Below are 14,854 nucleotides of genomic sequence, written 5' to 3'. Positions count from 1 at the left end.
CCTGTAATTTATTTTACAAAAATCACAAAAAAATTAACAGGAGAATTCATCGCATCCAAGGGAAGGGAAACGCTGCAAGAAACAACAGGTTCTTCCTCCACTGTGTCCCCCAAAGCGGCATGAGAACCCTGGAAATTTCAGATAGCGCCATTGCTCCAAATTCGCAGACACAGATTCATAGGTTGTTTAAGGAGGAAGGGACCCTGGAGAGCTTAATTTCCAGGCTCTGCTTCCTCCAGCCTAGAGCCAAGACTGAGGGGGACAAAGTTTACATCAACATCTAAAGTGGAAAGGAACCTACGGAATTATTATTTCCTTCCAAGCCCAAGATACTCAATGATTCTAACAACAATGGCTGATCCCAACCCTGATAACAACCCCCAGTTCAAAACTGGCCAGATGGACGTTCAGCTGGCCAGATGGAAGGTTTTTCCCAAATCCTGTGCAATGGAAAATGAGGCTAGAGATAAGGGGGCGTGCACACACACGTGCATGACACTCACGGGGCAGCACACAGGAATGCTCTTGTATCTCGGTGTTTACAGAACAGTGCGGCTTCCTCCACAGCCCGGCACTGCTCTGTACCTAGGCCACTTCCAGCAAGACTGCACCACAGCCCAGCCCACGAGTGAGTCTTTTCTGAAGTTAATTCAGCTGGCTGTTTACCAGGCTGATCCCGAGGGAGAGAGAGATTACCATGGCCCAGAGTTCTGAACAAGCCACTGAAAAGATGCCACCTGCTGAGTTATAAGAAGACATCCTAGCCACTTCAAACATCACCCCAACTGTCCTAGTACTTCCAACAAGAAAATGTTCCCTTCCTCTGTGGTTACCACATAAAAGGGCCTGAGTGTTCCCAACAACAGGCTCCCATCAATAAAGAATCGAGCTGCTTCTCTGCTTTACTGCTACTTCAAGTGTGGTCCTTGGGCCAGCAGCATGGGAACACCTGGCGCTTGTTGGCAATGCAGCATCTTAGGCCCCAGCCCATTAAATCAGAATGCATTTTAACAAGCTCTCCAGGTGATTCATAGTCTAAGAAGTACAATGTAACCACCTAAACTGATTACAAATAATTATGTTCATTTGGGGCCTGTTGAAGAGAACGCCCTTGAGAAGCGAGGCTCTCCTCCCATCCCATCCCCAGTTAAAGATGCCACAAACTTCAGAGGCTTTTTCTGAGATGGTGTCTCGCTCTGTTGGCCAGGCTAGAGCACAATGGCGCGATCTCACTGCAACCTCCACCTCCCAGGTTCAAGCGATTCTTCTGTCTCAGCCTCCCTACTAGCTGAGTACTACAGATGCACGCCACCACGCCTGGCTAATTTTTGTGCTTTTAGTAGAGACGGATTTCACCATATTGGTCAGGCTGGTCTTGAACTCCTGACCTCAGGTGATCCACCTGCCTTGGCCTCCCAAAGTGCCAAGATTACAGGCGTGAACCATTGCACCTGGACTCAAAGGCCTTTTAAAGTCCTCTCATCAATGCAGGACTCTAAATTTCTAATTGGGGCAACCAGCATATAGCAGGCACATAGAGTGTGCATGTGCTGGGTGAGGCTCATTATGGGCATGATCAAATTCAGTCTTCACAGTAACCCTATGGAGGTACTGTGAAAATACTGTAAAATACCAACCCCATTTTACAGATAGGGAAGCAGGTGGCCAGAGGAGGTTATGATGATTGTTCATGTTAAGATGCCAAGCTGGATCACGCACCCCAGTAGTCAAATACGTCACTATTCCCTATTCTACCCACCCAACATCAGCCAGAAAGGAGGAAAGGGGAACCAACAGGTACCCAGTGCCCCCTCTGGTGCCAGCTGCTCACATATGACACCCCCACCTGAGAAAGCCCCAGTGAGCCTTTGAGGGCAGCTCTGAAGTGAGAACTTTGATGGGAAAGCTCCATCATGTCAAAGGACATGCTGGGACTTAGAAAAGAAGGCCTTCTCGTCCCCATCAGGCTCAGGTGACTCAAGAGGTGAATTTCAATCACCTTGCTTTTCCAAAGCACTGACGCTGCTGTCATGGCGTTAACTAGAGGTTTGCCTCTCTTAATAAGCAGTGCTTTGGAAGTGCGGGCAAGTCGGTTCAGTCACCGACACTGGTTATGCTCACGAGGGTGCTTTCTTGCTCACCGTCATCCTGTCAGGCAGCCTCTTGTGTGTTTTCCACTAGGAGATGTTGGGTCACACTGCCAGTAAGCGGCAGAGCTGGGATTTGAACCCAGAGTGTCTGTGTCCAATGGGGTGCTCTGTTCAGCCTCTCCAAACTCCCTGCTGGTGTGGCAGTTTAAATGCCCTGCATTCTTCCAACAAAGAGAGCTGCTTCCTGAGCTCCCTGTGTGTGGTCAAGCTGGCTGTGAAGGCTCCATTCCAGCTGCCCACCTCGCTCTAAACCTCTCTCACATTTTTAGGGTAATCTGCAGGTAAATTCTCTGGAAAGTGGGTGACAGAGAAAGACTGGGATGCAGCTGCCTCCCAGGGCAGAATTGAGAACTGACGGTGTCTCAGAGTCTCTCCCTCCCCACAAATACCACAGCAGCAATTCCACAGGCAACATTATAGCCAGATCGAGGATGGCAACCGGGGATTAAAAACTTTAAACCCATTAGGTTTGCTTTCAGGCATTTGAACGCAAAGCCAAAGCTTCCCCAGGAACCCACGTTTTGGTTACATGAGTCAAATTCTTCGCTGTGTGTCCACCACGGGGAAACCCCAGGAATTGTCCACATCCCTCACTGGGCAGAAAGCAGGCCAGGCTGAAGTACCGGAAGAGCTGGTGCTCTGATCACACCAAACCCTTCATTTCCAAAGGAAGGGGGCCCGCTAGGGAGCAATATTTGCCCAGCGGAGCTACAGAACCTGAAAGGCCTCAGAAGCTCTTCTTATAATTGGGGAAGCTGAGGCTCCTGGTATTGAAGCAGTGGATACTGACTGCTTTCTAGGGGTTTTAAGCCAATAGTTCTACCTGACTTCTAAGCTTTGTGGGAAAATTATTCATGGTGAAAGCGTAAGAAGCACAGGCAGTAACACAGGGTTTAAATCCCACCTCTGCTGCTCACAAGCTGTGTGCCTTAGTCAAGTGTCTTAACCCCTCTGAGCCTCAGTTTTCCTCTTCTGTAAAACAGGAATAATAATGTACCTAAGAAGGTTTCTTGTAAGGTTTAAGCAAAAGAACGTTTATAAAACACCCAGCATAGTGCCTACTACAAAGCAGGTGTTCAAAGCAATGTTAGGATGGTGGGCAGTAAGTAGAAGGCCAAACACCTTGACACTCAACTCGTCCCAGCTCCAACTCCTGGCAGCACCCACAAGCTCATAGGTCCTCAGAACTGCAAACGTTGCCAGAATCAAAATAGAGTCACTTGTATTCAAAAAATAATAATAATCCTGACAAATAGAGCTGTGGAAGGCCATGAAGGGAAGGTTTTCATGCACAAACAGTGGATAACAAGAACTATCACAAAAAATTCTGCAAAAATACAATCTTGCACAAAGCCCAATCTTGCACAACCTTACACATACGCACACACCCCTTCTGTGAGGAAATCTACCTAGCAACTCTCTGTCCAGCCTCAAACTGGTGCCATCCTTGTTACTGATCCTTGTATCCAAGGATAATTATCTCAAAACAATTATGTAATCCTCATTTTTTCCTTTAAAAGCCTTTGTTTTCCTTTACCTCCCTGAGTATGCACACAGTTTACTGTGATACAGTACATGTATTCCCACTGCAATGCCCTATTCCTGAGTAAACATTTTCTTTTAGAGATTCTCTCTCTGTGTTTGCTAGTTAGGTTAATAGAACCTTGGTCCCTTTTCTGGTGTGCTGGGCAGGAACTTATTCAGACTGTCACAGTAATTCAGGGACAGCCAGGATGCTTTCACCACCAGCAATATATTACAAAAGTGGCCACAATTCCCCATCCTTCCTGTATCACTGCTCTTTTCAATGTGACTTTGCAACTTCTCTTGTCAAGAGATTAAATGTGTTTCTACCTCCTCTTGATGTGGGCTGGCCCTGTGACTTACATTGGCCAGCAGAATGTGGCAAAAGAGGTATGGTTTGACTTCTGAGCTTAGGCTTCAAGAAATCATATAAGCTTCTGAATGTTCTGTGGTACCTTGCCCAACCACCACGTGTACGTGCCCATGCTAGCCTGCGAGAGGATGAAAGCCACGTGGAGCACAGATAAACCCTCCCAGCTGAAGCCATCATTTGCCAGCCAGCCAACCAGCCATCCTGGAAGTTGACCACAGATGCATGAGTGAGCCCTGCAGAGAACAGAAGAACCACTCAGCTGAACCCAACCTAAGTTGCCAACCACAGAATGAGCTAACAAGTGATGGTTGATTTAAGCCACTAAGTTTGGGGATGGTTTGTTATGCAACAATATTGTGGTGATAGAAAACAGATACATCATCAAGTGAAGGCATGCCACTTCTGAAGGAAACTGGACCATGGTAACTCCATTGCCCACTAATTCCTACTGAGTTCAAACCAATTATCCAACTCTGCAGCTGACAATTATTGCTATGGCTCCTCTAGCTACCTGGTCTCCTTTCCCTCCCTCAAAGGAATCTTATCCCCAACCAGGACCACAGCCTTTTACTGAGGGCCCTGAGGGGGACAGGCAGGCTGGAGTAGTAGAATAAGCCCTGAAGAGTATACCTGAAGTCACACCCAGGAGTGTGCCAGCTACAGCTATGTGACCTTGGACAAGTCCCCTAGCCACTCTGACCTTCCTTTCCTTTTCTCTAAAACAAAGATAATAACAAATGCATAATCCCCCTCCCAGGGCAGTGATGAGGCACGAAAGGAAATGGCAGATGAAAGTGTTTGGAGGACATGCACCCCAGGATGGCCTGACTTGCAAAAGCAGTTTAGGATATTTTATCTGCAAGGCCAAGAGCAGACACAAATGCTCCCCAAAGAAGCCCTTTTCCTTTCAGGGCTCTTCTCCTTTTTTCTTAGGAACCTGATACCTTGGACAGGGGCTTGATGGAGGTGGAGGTAGGGAGGCAGCATGGCTAACCCTGAGGATAGTCAGTTTAGCATTAAATCAGGCCCACCTTGATTCAAAGCACAACTCTGTAATTTACTTACTTCCTGGGTAACCTTGGACAAGTGACTTAGCTTCTCTGTGCTTCAGCAATGGTAGCCGCCTGTGCATAGAGGGGACTGTGAACACTGCTTCTGGCACATAGGTAGTATTCATAAAAGGCTGGCAATAATAATTTTTATCCTGGAGAGCCTAGGTTAGAGTAAATAAATGGAGGGACAGGGGTACAATCCATACCACATAATGCTAAGTCAGAGAATGAAATCAGTGGAGTCCCTGCCCAACTGGGAAAAGCAGAGGAATGGGAGCAGGGCCCCACCTTGGAGTGACATTGGCTCCCAGCTTCGGTGTCAGGGAGTGAAGGGTCCTCAGAGGTTGCTGACCTGGCCTGGGGCTCGAGTCTTGACAGACACACTGAGGGGAGGCAGCTGGAGAAGGAGGCATGGCAAAAGGACTGAGGTTTTCCTTCCACATCTGAAAGCATCAAGTGAACACTAACAAAGAGCATGTCTATGTAAGTATTATCTCATTCATTTCAGTGTTGAGTGTCAACACTCAAAGTTTGATGAATGAATAAATGAATGAACAAAAACACCAAAATAAAACTCCGCATCTCAAGTCAGGATGAAAAAGAGCATTTGTTTCATAAATCAGATCAAATAACAAGAGAAATAACCACAAGCATCTATCAAGGGCTTACTATGTGCTATGTGATGTGCTCTGGGCTTTGCAGACAACATCTCATTGAATGCCCCCACCAACCTGATGAGGAATATACCCTTATTACTCTTTACAGAAAAGGAAACTGAGGTTCAAACAACTGAAGTAACTGGCCACGATCACATGGCTCCTAAATAGGGGGCTGAGTAAGGCCGGCTGGGGGCAGGGCTAATGCTGGAGCCACTCTCTTGGCCACCAGACACTTGTGCATCTCAGCAGTGCCCCCTTTTATGTCAGAAATCATGGTTCTGGTTGCTGCTGTGGAGCCAGGGGACTCAATGAAGGTAGAGACAGGAAGAGCTCCACTCAGCTGAATCTGGAACATCCACCTTCTGGGACCTGTCCTGGTGCAAAAGAGGTGCCAGGACCCTCTACAGTGCTGCCTACTGGTGTGTCCTGCACAACACCAGGTTTACTCCGGGGTCTGCATACATCACAGCACTTAGACACTAGACAGGAAGTGGTAGGAAAAGTCATCTCCCAGGTGGCCTTAACACACCAGGAGATCAGCTAAGATGGAGGAGATCTGTTTCATGCTTTTTAAATTTATTTTTTTAAAAAGATCTGGGCACATAGTAGGTACATATTTATGAGGTGCATGAGTTATTTTGTTCCAGGCATGTAATATGTAATAACCACATCAGGGTAAATGAGGTATCCATCACCTGAAGCATTTATCCTTTGTGTTACAAGTGAGCCAATGATACTCTTTATTTTTAAATGTACAACCAAATTATTGTTGACTATAGTCATCTTGTTGTATATCAAATACTAATTCTTACTCATTCTAACTTTTTGTGCCCATTCATGCCTTTTTTTAAATGTTCAAATATTTGGGGATACAAATCATCCTCTCACATATTGTTGGACACTGGTGCAGAAAGTCTGACTCTGTGTGAGTTTCCTTAATAAAGTTACAAACCCAGGAGTGAATCTGAAATACTGGCCACCGTGGCTACCTTCCCCAATTCAGAGCTTCCTAAATAAGTGGTGGGAGCCAGAACTCAGAGTGAATGGAGGGATAGTAACAAAGCAGCCCCAAGGGGTTAGGTGGATTCATGGAATACTGCAGAATACTCCATCTTTCCGGGAGCACTTCTGCCTTCATGCCAGACAGACTTGATGTAAGAGGAGGCACTTCAAATGTCCCTGGCAGAATCACTGGGTGATCAAACATCTCCAGAAAACAGAACCCTAGCATCCCCCCAAGAGTAGCCAGTGGGTCGTGAATAAGCGTCCCCAAGGGAACTGCAGAGAAGCTACTGCCATTGCAATTCAGTGACTTTTCCAGGAAAGCATGCAGAACAGAACTTGACAAGACAGACACGTGAGTACCCTGAGCCCCCGAACTCAGATTCTCGACTTCCTGAGAGGCAGTCAGCCTGGGTGGGCAAAGGCACACACAGGCCTGTGCTCAATGACTCATTAGCCATTTGACTTGGGCACTACTGCCTCTGTGCCTCCCATCCTTGAATAGGGATAAAGTGATAGCCAGCTGCTACAGACTGAATGCTTGTGTTACTTCAAAATGTATATGTTGAAATCTTCACCCCAAGGTAATGTTATTTGGAGGTGGGAACTTTGGGAGGTGATTAGATCAGGAGGTTATAACCTACGAATGAGTTAGTGTCCTTACAAACGTAGCCCTAGAGAGCTCCCTCACCCCTTTTACAGTGTGAGCTTGGAGTGACAGCACCACTATCTATGAACCAAGAAACAGGAGCTCACCAGACAGCACATCTGCTGGGGCCTTCATCTTGGGCTTCCAAGGCTCTAGATCTGTGAGAAATAAATTCCGTCATTTATAAGCAACCCAACCTATGACAGTTTGTTATGGCAGCCCAAATGGCTACCAGCTGAAATGATTGCTGGGAACATTAAGTGAGCTAGTATGAGGACAGCATTTAGGTAGCACTTGACATCTATCAAGTATCAAGAGGTACATTGTTGCTGCTGTTGCTAATTTAAACTCAACACAGAAGTCCTTTTTGCTCAGAGCAGACATTGGTGGCCAAGTGAGCCTGTGGTTTCAAAGACTAGATTTTTCCCAATCTTGGACCCACAGTGGCTTCCCAGACTCCCTCTGGAAAAACGAAGGTTGGTATAAAACATTTTATACTGCTTTTGTTGGTCACCAAACCACCTGGCTAAAAGGATTTGCAGTTCAGAAACCTCTATGGCTCAGTGTAAGGCAGAGCTCCTTTCTTCTCAAATCCATCACTTGTGACTTCTCCGACATCAGAAAGAGAGGCACCTTGCAAGTCAGCTGGTGGCAAGATCGCTCAGGATTCTGTTTTTGGGCCAGTTCCAACGGCCCTACTGTCAATCCTAACACTCCGCACACTGATTACAGTGGGATGGGCAAAGCCAGATGACCCCTAGCTACACTGCCGGCCAAAGAGCACACCTCACACACTCCCAACATGGTGATTCATGCATGGCGGGCTCCAGGCAGCCACGCGGGTGTGGGTCACCTCATGCTGTCCAGCCGCAAGGAGGACTGTCAGCTGGCAGCCTCCAGCTGCAGCTTTCTTGGGATCTGCTGCAGGATTCCAGCTGAGGGTGTGCTCTTCCCAGGCAGCTCCAGCCAATGCCTGACCCTGGCAGAGAACAGCCATTTCTGCCCAGTGGTCCCTGTTGAGTTGAGTGAGACTTTAATCAGATCTGCAGAGTCGGAAGTTCTCTCTGCTCCAACCGACTTCTTCCCCACTTCTCTTTCACAGGCGATACCCGCCCCCAACAATCCTCTCCCACGCCTATCTCTGTCCTAACATCTGTTTCCTAGAGGATGCAAACTGACACAGGCCCCCCAGAGAATGTGCATTGATCTCTCAGGCTGGGGTGGGCCTCGAACAATGCATGTAACTCAGTAAGCCTGTTCCCCAATCAGCAAACTGGAATCCATTCACCAGGATGTCACAAAGATTCGACAACTGAAGAACATTATGCCTGTGAAAGCATCTGACCTCTTGTAGATACCATCTACAAGATACTATCTGATGAAATTCATTTTGGTTATTAAAATCACACAGATACTATCTGATAAAATTCATTTTGGTTGTTAAAATTACAGGCAACCCCTTGAAAGCAAGAAATTTCAGAGAACACCATGGCTTCTTTTAACAGATGTGAAAACATTTTCCCTAGACAAATCACAATAGAAGTTATCAGGAGACCATTTGCTGAACAGCAGCATGTCACCAGGGAATCAGAGCTGGCTAGGGCCCGGCCCTTCACACTCTCACACTCCGGGCTGTTAATGACTGGTTGAGACAAGACGGTCTTCTTGCCCTGGAAGGTTCTCCACTGGGCAAGACAGCTGCCTCTGCCCCCAGCCAACATTCAGCACTAGCTCAGAAAACAGCACCCTTGCCAGCTTCTCCAGATCTTCAGAGAAATATCCCAGAAACCCCAGGAAGATGCTTTTTGGATCCCCTTAGAACTCAGGCCTCACGTACGCGTTGTCCCTTCCTGAGAGCTTGAGGAAGCAGGCCTGTAGGGTGAGTGAGGACCAGGAACAAGGTCTGAAAAAGCCATTTCCAGAAAATTCAAATGAGGAAGTGGACCTACACCTTCCCCTAGAGCCTGGCATAGGACAGAGGAATGCTGCAAAGATGCCGCCACGGAGGTTATGAGAAGGCAGGGCTCCCACCACCACTGCTGGGTGTCCCCTCAGCGAGACTGGCAGGGCAGGGGCAGCAGGGCCAGTGATCCCAGGACTCCCCTTCTAAAGGTATTCCTTTCACAGGAGTTTCTCTTCTGCCCCTCTGAACAGCCCATGCCTGCCTGAGGACAAGCCTCTTCCCCATCAGAGCCTATGGCTTACACTTCACTTGAGACACAGGACTAGAACCCCACAATTTTCTCACCTTTCAGATTGTGAGCAAAGTCTTCATTCTTGAACCCCAAGCCCTAAACACTGACCAGGCCCTGCGGTGTTTTATGAGCAGAACGACAATTCAACCTCTTCGGCGGGCAACAATTTTTAGTTAGAGGTAAGCACTGTAATATTTCAGATGTAAAACTGAAATGGATGTCTATTTCAGCTTTAGTACTCAAATATGCTACAACTTCATTTTTCTTTTTCTTACCTCTCCTTTTGATCCTTGTCTAAGACTGACATCATTGCTCTCAACCCACACGGCCAAGTAGAACTTTCCATGATGACGAAAATGTTCTCTCTGTGTTGTGTCGAATACGGTAACCACTAGCCCCAAGGGGCTACTGAGTGCTTGAAATGTGGCAAGTGGAACTGAGAAGCTGATTTTTAAATTTTATTTTTAGTTAATTTAAATAGCAATACATCTGGCTAGTGGTGACTACATCAGACAGCTCACCAGAACTGTCGAACTTGTTCTTTTAATTCTCGACCTTCAGGCAAATCGGGATGTTATGTTCTCCTTGGCTTGGAATTGCCTCCTATTCCTCACTGAACAATGCTCTGACAACCTTAACGAAGCAAAAAGCCCGGTGCATCTTCCATTTCCAAGCACTCGCTCTGTGCCTGAGCACCGCCGTCTTGATGTGCCCCAGGAGAGGGAGCAGGAAGCACGTCTCCAGAAAGGAAGCCAGTGCACCCAACCACTTTGGACTCCAGGGCGTCTGGGGCAGAGGAGGAGGAGGGATGGGGAGGGATGTGAAAGACGTCCACTCTGGAGGCTGCACGCCAGCCAGGCTGCGTTTATTTATATCACAGGGTGTTACAGTTGCCAGCCCTGCAGCTGAGGAACTGGTCCATGTCTAAAGGAAGGGGACAGAAATCCGCTTTGTCCATGTTCCCTGGCACCTACTGTCGTTGTTCAAAGGGTGCCAGAAGACTCGGGGATAGGAGCTATAGGAGAGGAAGCCGGCTCTAGGCAGGCAGACACTCGCTGGGTGTTACTAGAAAAAAAGAAAACCGAGTCACTTGCACGTTTGTATCCCAACTGATACAAACATCATCTGGAACACTGTCCAGGATATGCTGGTCCATCTAGCCATGGGACAGTCCTCACTGCCCAGAGCACAGTGACAGACCACTCAAGCAAGTACTCAGAGAAGCTGGGTCTGGGGCTCTGTGCTCAGTGTGATATGGCTACAGAGCTGGGTTCGGTCACCAGGGCTGGGAAAAGCAAGATCACCCCCACCCTTACACAGGGATCTAGGACCCTCTGATTAGAGACAATTTTGAGCTACAAAATAATCGAGAGAAATGCTTAGTTACGGGACTGGAGACGTGCTAGCTCCACCAGCAGAGCACGTTCATATGCTTTGAGATGTACGCCCACAGGTCCCTCAATGTGGGAACGCTCCGTTCTGCCACCTGCAGAGTCCATGCTGACTTTGGTGTCTGGGCTCTCCTCCTGCCACTTCCAGAGCGTTCTTCTCCCTCCCTTTCCCTATAGACAACACATTTTTTCACCTGTAAAACAGGTGGTTGATTAGCATGAAGCAAACATCTTAGACTGCAAAATACTGAATTAAGTAACCAAGAATAATTTCTTCAAGAAGAGAGACATAAGACACAAGGCTTAATGAACATGTCCTTTTCCTTTCAAAGTTTTGCTATACTGCTTTTCCCTTGCATGTCTGTCTTTTACCTTCCTCACTCATTTTGACTAGTATTTGATCCTTTTCAGTCACTCCCATGTAGGTTCCACACTCTTCCATTGCACTAGAGCAGCCCTTTGCAAAACTACTCTAAGCATCCAGCGTCTGAATAAATCCATTCATTTTTCTAAAGTACACACGCTTCACTGGCACTTCGGTAATACATAGAGAATGCCTGGAAGCTGCCATCCTCTCTGACCTAGCAATTCTAAGCCTAGGAATTGATTCAAAGGAAATAATTAAGATTGTCCTCAAGGGTTTCGTTTAAGGTTGTTTAGCCCTGCTGCTGTTTGCAATTACAAATAATTGAAAATGACCAACACGTCCCTCAAGCATGGCTAGAAGATCCAGGGCTCAGGTTCTGCTTAGTAGCAAGCAACCAATAATCAGTCACTAAGTCAATCAACCAACCCCAGTCGGGAAAAGCAACCAGTCCCAGAGTTGATGTTAAGGTACAGACTTGGGACAAATTCAGAATTCACAGGACCTGATCTTATAGATATAGGGTGACTACCTTTAAGAAAATTAATATACAATTATAAAATTGGGGACAGGGCATTAATAGGACCCTGCAGAAGCAAGAAGCCTTTGGCTTAAGTTTCAGCAGCCTCACACAGTGAGTCTAGCCTCTAGAGGCAAGACAAAGAAGAAGGAAGGAGATGCTGGTGGTTGCTCCTTTCAAAGGCTGCAGCTTACCAAGCCTGGGCAGTGTAAGCAGCAAAAAATACATTCAAGGTCTAAGACAAAGAATATTGGGAGAAAGGGGAAAGAGAAAAAGGATGGGGAGGAAAATACTTGAAAACAACATCAAGAGAACAGAAATCAAGAGGAAAAGAAAAAGTTAAGGCAATGTGGTGGGGGCAGGGAGGAAAAAGAAGAGTTATTTTTAAAAGATTTCAGTAGAGTTTAGGTGGTGTCTGAGCAGCTACAGGGACAAGCACTCCAATACAAAGAGCAGCCAGCTTGTATCAGAAGGAGAGGGGACATTCTGGAGCCCTGCAGCCCAGCTGCATGTGTTCCCATGGACCCCTGAAATGCCAGTCCCACATCTCAACTGGCAACAAGGCTACTCACAGCATTACTGCCCAGCTCCACACCGACTCCCTACCACTTACCCTGGGTACCAAGTTGAAGGCTAGACTGTCTTTTCCTACACTGGCCAAATCTGCTCACGTCACACAGCTTTTCTTCATCCCCTTTTTAAAACAAAGTAGGCTGAACACCTTTTCTGTCAGATCTGCTCTCATTCCTTTCCCAGCCCGGGTGGCTTTGACCTGTGGCCCATGCAAATCCACAGTGACAGTAGCCTGGCCTCTCTCCCTCTAGCTGTCAGAGAGCTCCGGGCAATTGAGCCAGCCTCAGCCTGCAGATCACGCACAATGCTCCGGCTGGCTTGGCTGCCTGATCCGCTGCCCGCCCTTTCTCAGCAGCCCCCTGTCCACAGCAGCCCACCCATTCGTGACAGAGCTTCCCGCATGCTTGGTGCCTAGTGTGGGGATCTGGGATGTGTTCTTCAGCCGCAGACCCTGAGTCTGCAGGACACAGAAAAAGCCTTCAGCCCGCTCTGCTTTAAAAGGGGAAATTGACAACTGTAAGAACAGACACTGGGTCTTAAACCCAGCAATTGCAGTAAATGAGAGACGGTGTATGTGGAGGTGGGCGAGAGCTATGGGAGGATTTTGAAAACGGGTTCTCTTGGAGGCTGATCTCCCAAACAGCATGACTCTTAGTGGGCTGCTCCCGGAGTCCCCTTTTCCAAGAATGCTAGAGTTCTGCGATCCACAAACCACACTTTTCCATCAGCCTCTGTCCAATACAGAGCAGTGACTCTCCTGCGTAACTTCATGCTGAGAGCACCGGCATCAGTGACCTCGACCTCCCTGCCTGCCATCCCTAAAGACGCTCAGGCTGGTGACTACACAATAAAGTCAACCCTGGCCTGGCTGTCACCTGGGTCCCCACTGAGGGACGACCTTGAACGGAGAACTTCCCGCAGCCCCTCTCTCCTATCAAGAAGTGACCACTGTGTGGCTGTTTAATCCCTCTGGTCCTGGGGATGTGGCCAAGGAGGGCACCAACCTCCCCTTCGTGCTTCTCCGCTGGAGTTGGTCACAAGCTCTGTACCACTCAGCTGATGATGCCTAATGGAGAGCCGCCACGTTCTTCAGGCCCACCCCTCCGGACTCAGAGGACAACTGGACCCCTTGGCCTCTACAGAAAAACACGTCTCTCTCTTAAGGCTTCTGATGAAAGTCTCCAGGTGGAATTGGTCAAGATGAGAAGAGACTCAGGCTGCCCCAAGAAACACCTAACTGTCCCACCTGTGTCACTCGGAGGTGCTCCCTTACCCTCCTCTTCCCTGTATCCAGGAGCTTCTCCACCCCACTTCCATCACGGGTCTTGGGGCGGGGGGAGGAAGACTCTGGGCTCCAGCGCGCACCGAGGGATCCCAGATGCCCTGCCACTGGGGAGCACCACCCCGCGCAGCAGCGCTGGAGAGGCTACAGTCCTTCCTCAGGGATTCCCCAAAACTGAGGAGGGATGCAGCTCCAGTGCCCTGACTTCCTGAGGCCCCGCGAGGTTCGGGAGGCTAGCCGGGCCCACGCGGCAGCTCGGAGGCAGAGGAGCCAAGTCACTCCGCGATCCGGAGAGCGAAGCCGAGTCTAGCCGGGCGGCCCAGGAGGCAACTCTAGCGGCGCTCCCCGCACGCTCGGGGCTGGGACCCGGGGAGGCGCCCGACAGCCCCGCCCGCCTCCAGGCGCCGACCCCGACCTCCGCGGGCCCCGGACGACGTCCTCCCTTCTCCCGCCGTCTCCCGGCGGCCGAGCCGCGCGCAGCGGAGACATTTAAATCGCCCCCTCGGGACGGCGGCGTGGAAGAGGCCGGAAAGGCGGCGGCGGCGGCGGCGGCGGGCCCGGGGGCCGGGGCGGTGGCCGCCGGGCCAGGGTCGCGGAGCGGGCGGACACTCACCAGCGCGTGTTGTCGTGGAAATGCTCCAGCACCGCGTAGCCGAAGAACGAGTCCGCGGGGCCCTGGAAGCGCACCGGGCGCTGTGGGTCGAGGTTGTAGGCGCCCGCGGGTACCCCCGCGGCCACCAGCGCCAGCAGCAGCGCACGGAGCCCCCCGGCGCTCCTCGGCACAGCCGGGCGGCCCATCCCCAGCCGCCTGCCGCCCTCCCCTCTGCCGGGCGAGCGGGGCGCAGAGCGCGCGGGCCGCGGGGTCCGCCGACGGCCGGGAAGCGCCCCCGGGGCGGGAGCTCTGCGGGCGGGATGCGGGCGCCGGGGCGTGGACGGCTGGCTGAGCGGGCGCGCAGGCGAGCACAGGGGCGGCCGCGAGCGGTCTGCGTCCTCGGTCGGCCCGAGAAGTCTGCGCGAGCGGGTCCCGGGCCGGGCGGCGCTGGACTGCGGAGAGGCGCGCCCGCGGGGTGGGCGGCCCGGGCGGCGGAGGCCGGACGGCGCGGCAGCGCCCCCTGCGGGC

General features: G+C 50.0%; 1 protein-coding gene across 4 annotated transcripts in view; it reads right to left on the bottom strand.

Annotated features, from left to right (window-relative positions):
• The window catches only part of ITGA9 (integrin subunit alpha 9), a 366,875-nt gene extending 352,295 nt beyond the window's left edge, over nt 1–14,580 (bottom strand). For 2 of the 4 annotated variants that reach the window (XM_032270232.1, XM_032270249.1), the window contains exon 1: nt 14,348–14,547. In XM_032270232.1, the coding sequence (XP_032126123.1) occupies nt 14,348–14,532 (185 nt within the window). In that variant the 5' untranslated portion in view covers nt 14,533–14,547. Of the gene's footprint in view, nt 1–13,725; nt 14,031–14,347 lie in introns of those variants that run through there. The other 2 variants (XM_032270221.1, XM_032270240.1) reach the window with 2 other exon arrangements.
• Nucleotides 14,581–14,854: the final 274 nt, after the last annotated feature.

This window comes from Sapajus apella, unplaced genomic scaffold, assembly GCF_009761245.1.
Source record: "Sapajus apella isolate SASKATOON/1434 unplaced genomic scaffold, GSC_monkey_1.0 scaffold4, whole genome shotgun sequence".
In the NCBI taxonomy this organism is placed as follows: domain Eukaryota; kingdom Metazoa; phylum Chordata; class Mammalia; order Primates; family Cebidae; genus Sapajus; species Sapajus apella.
Note: the sequence above shows the minus strand (reverse complement) of the source record. Positions and strands in the feature narration are given on the sequence as shown.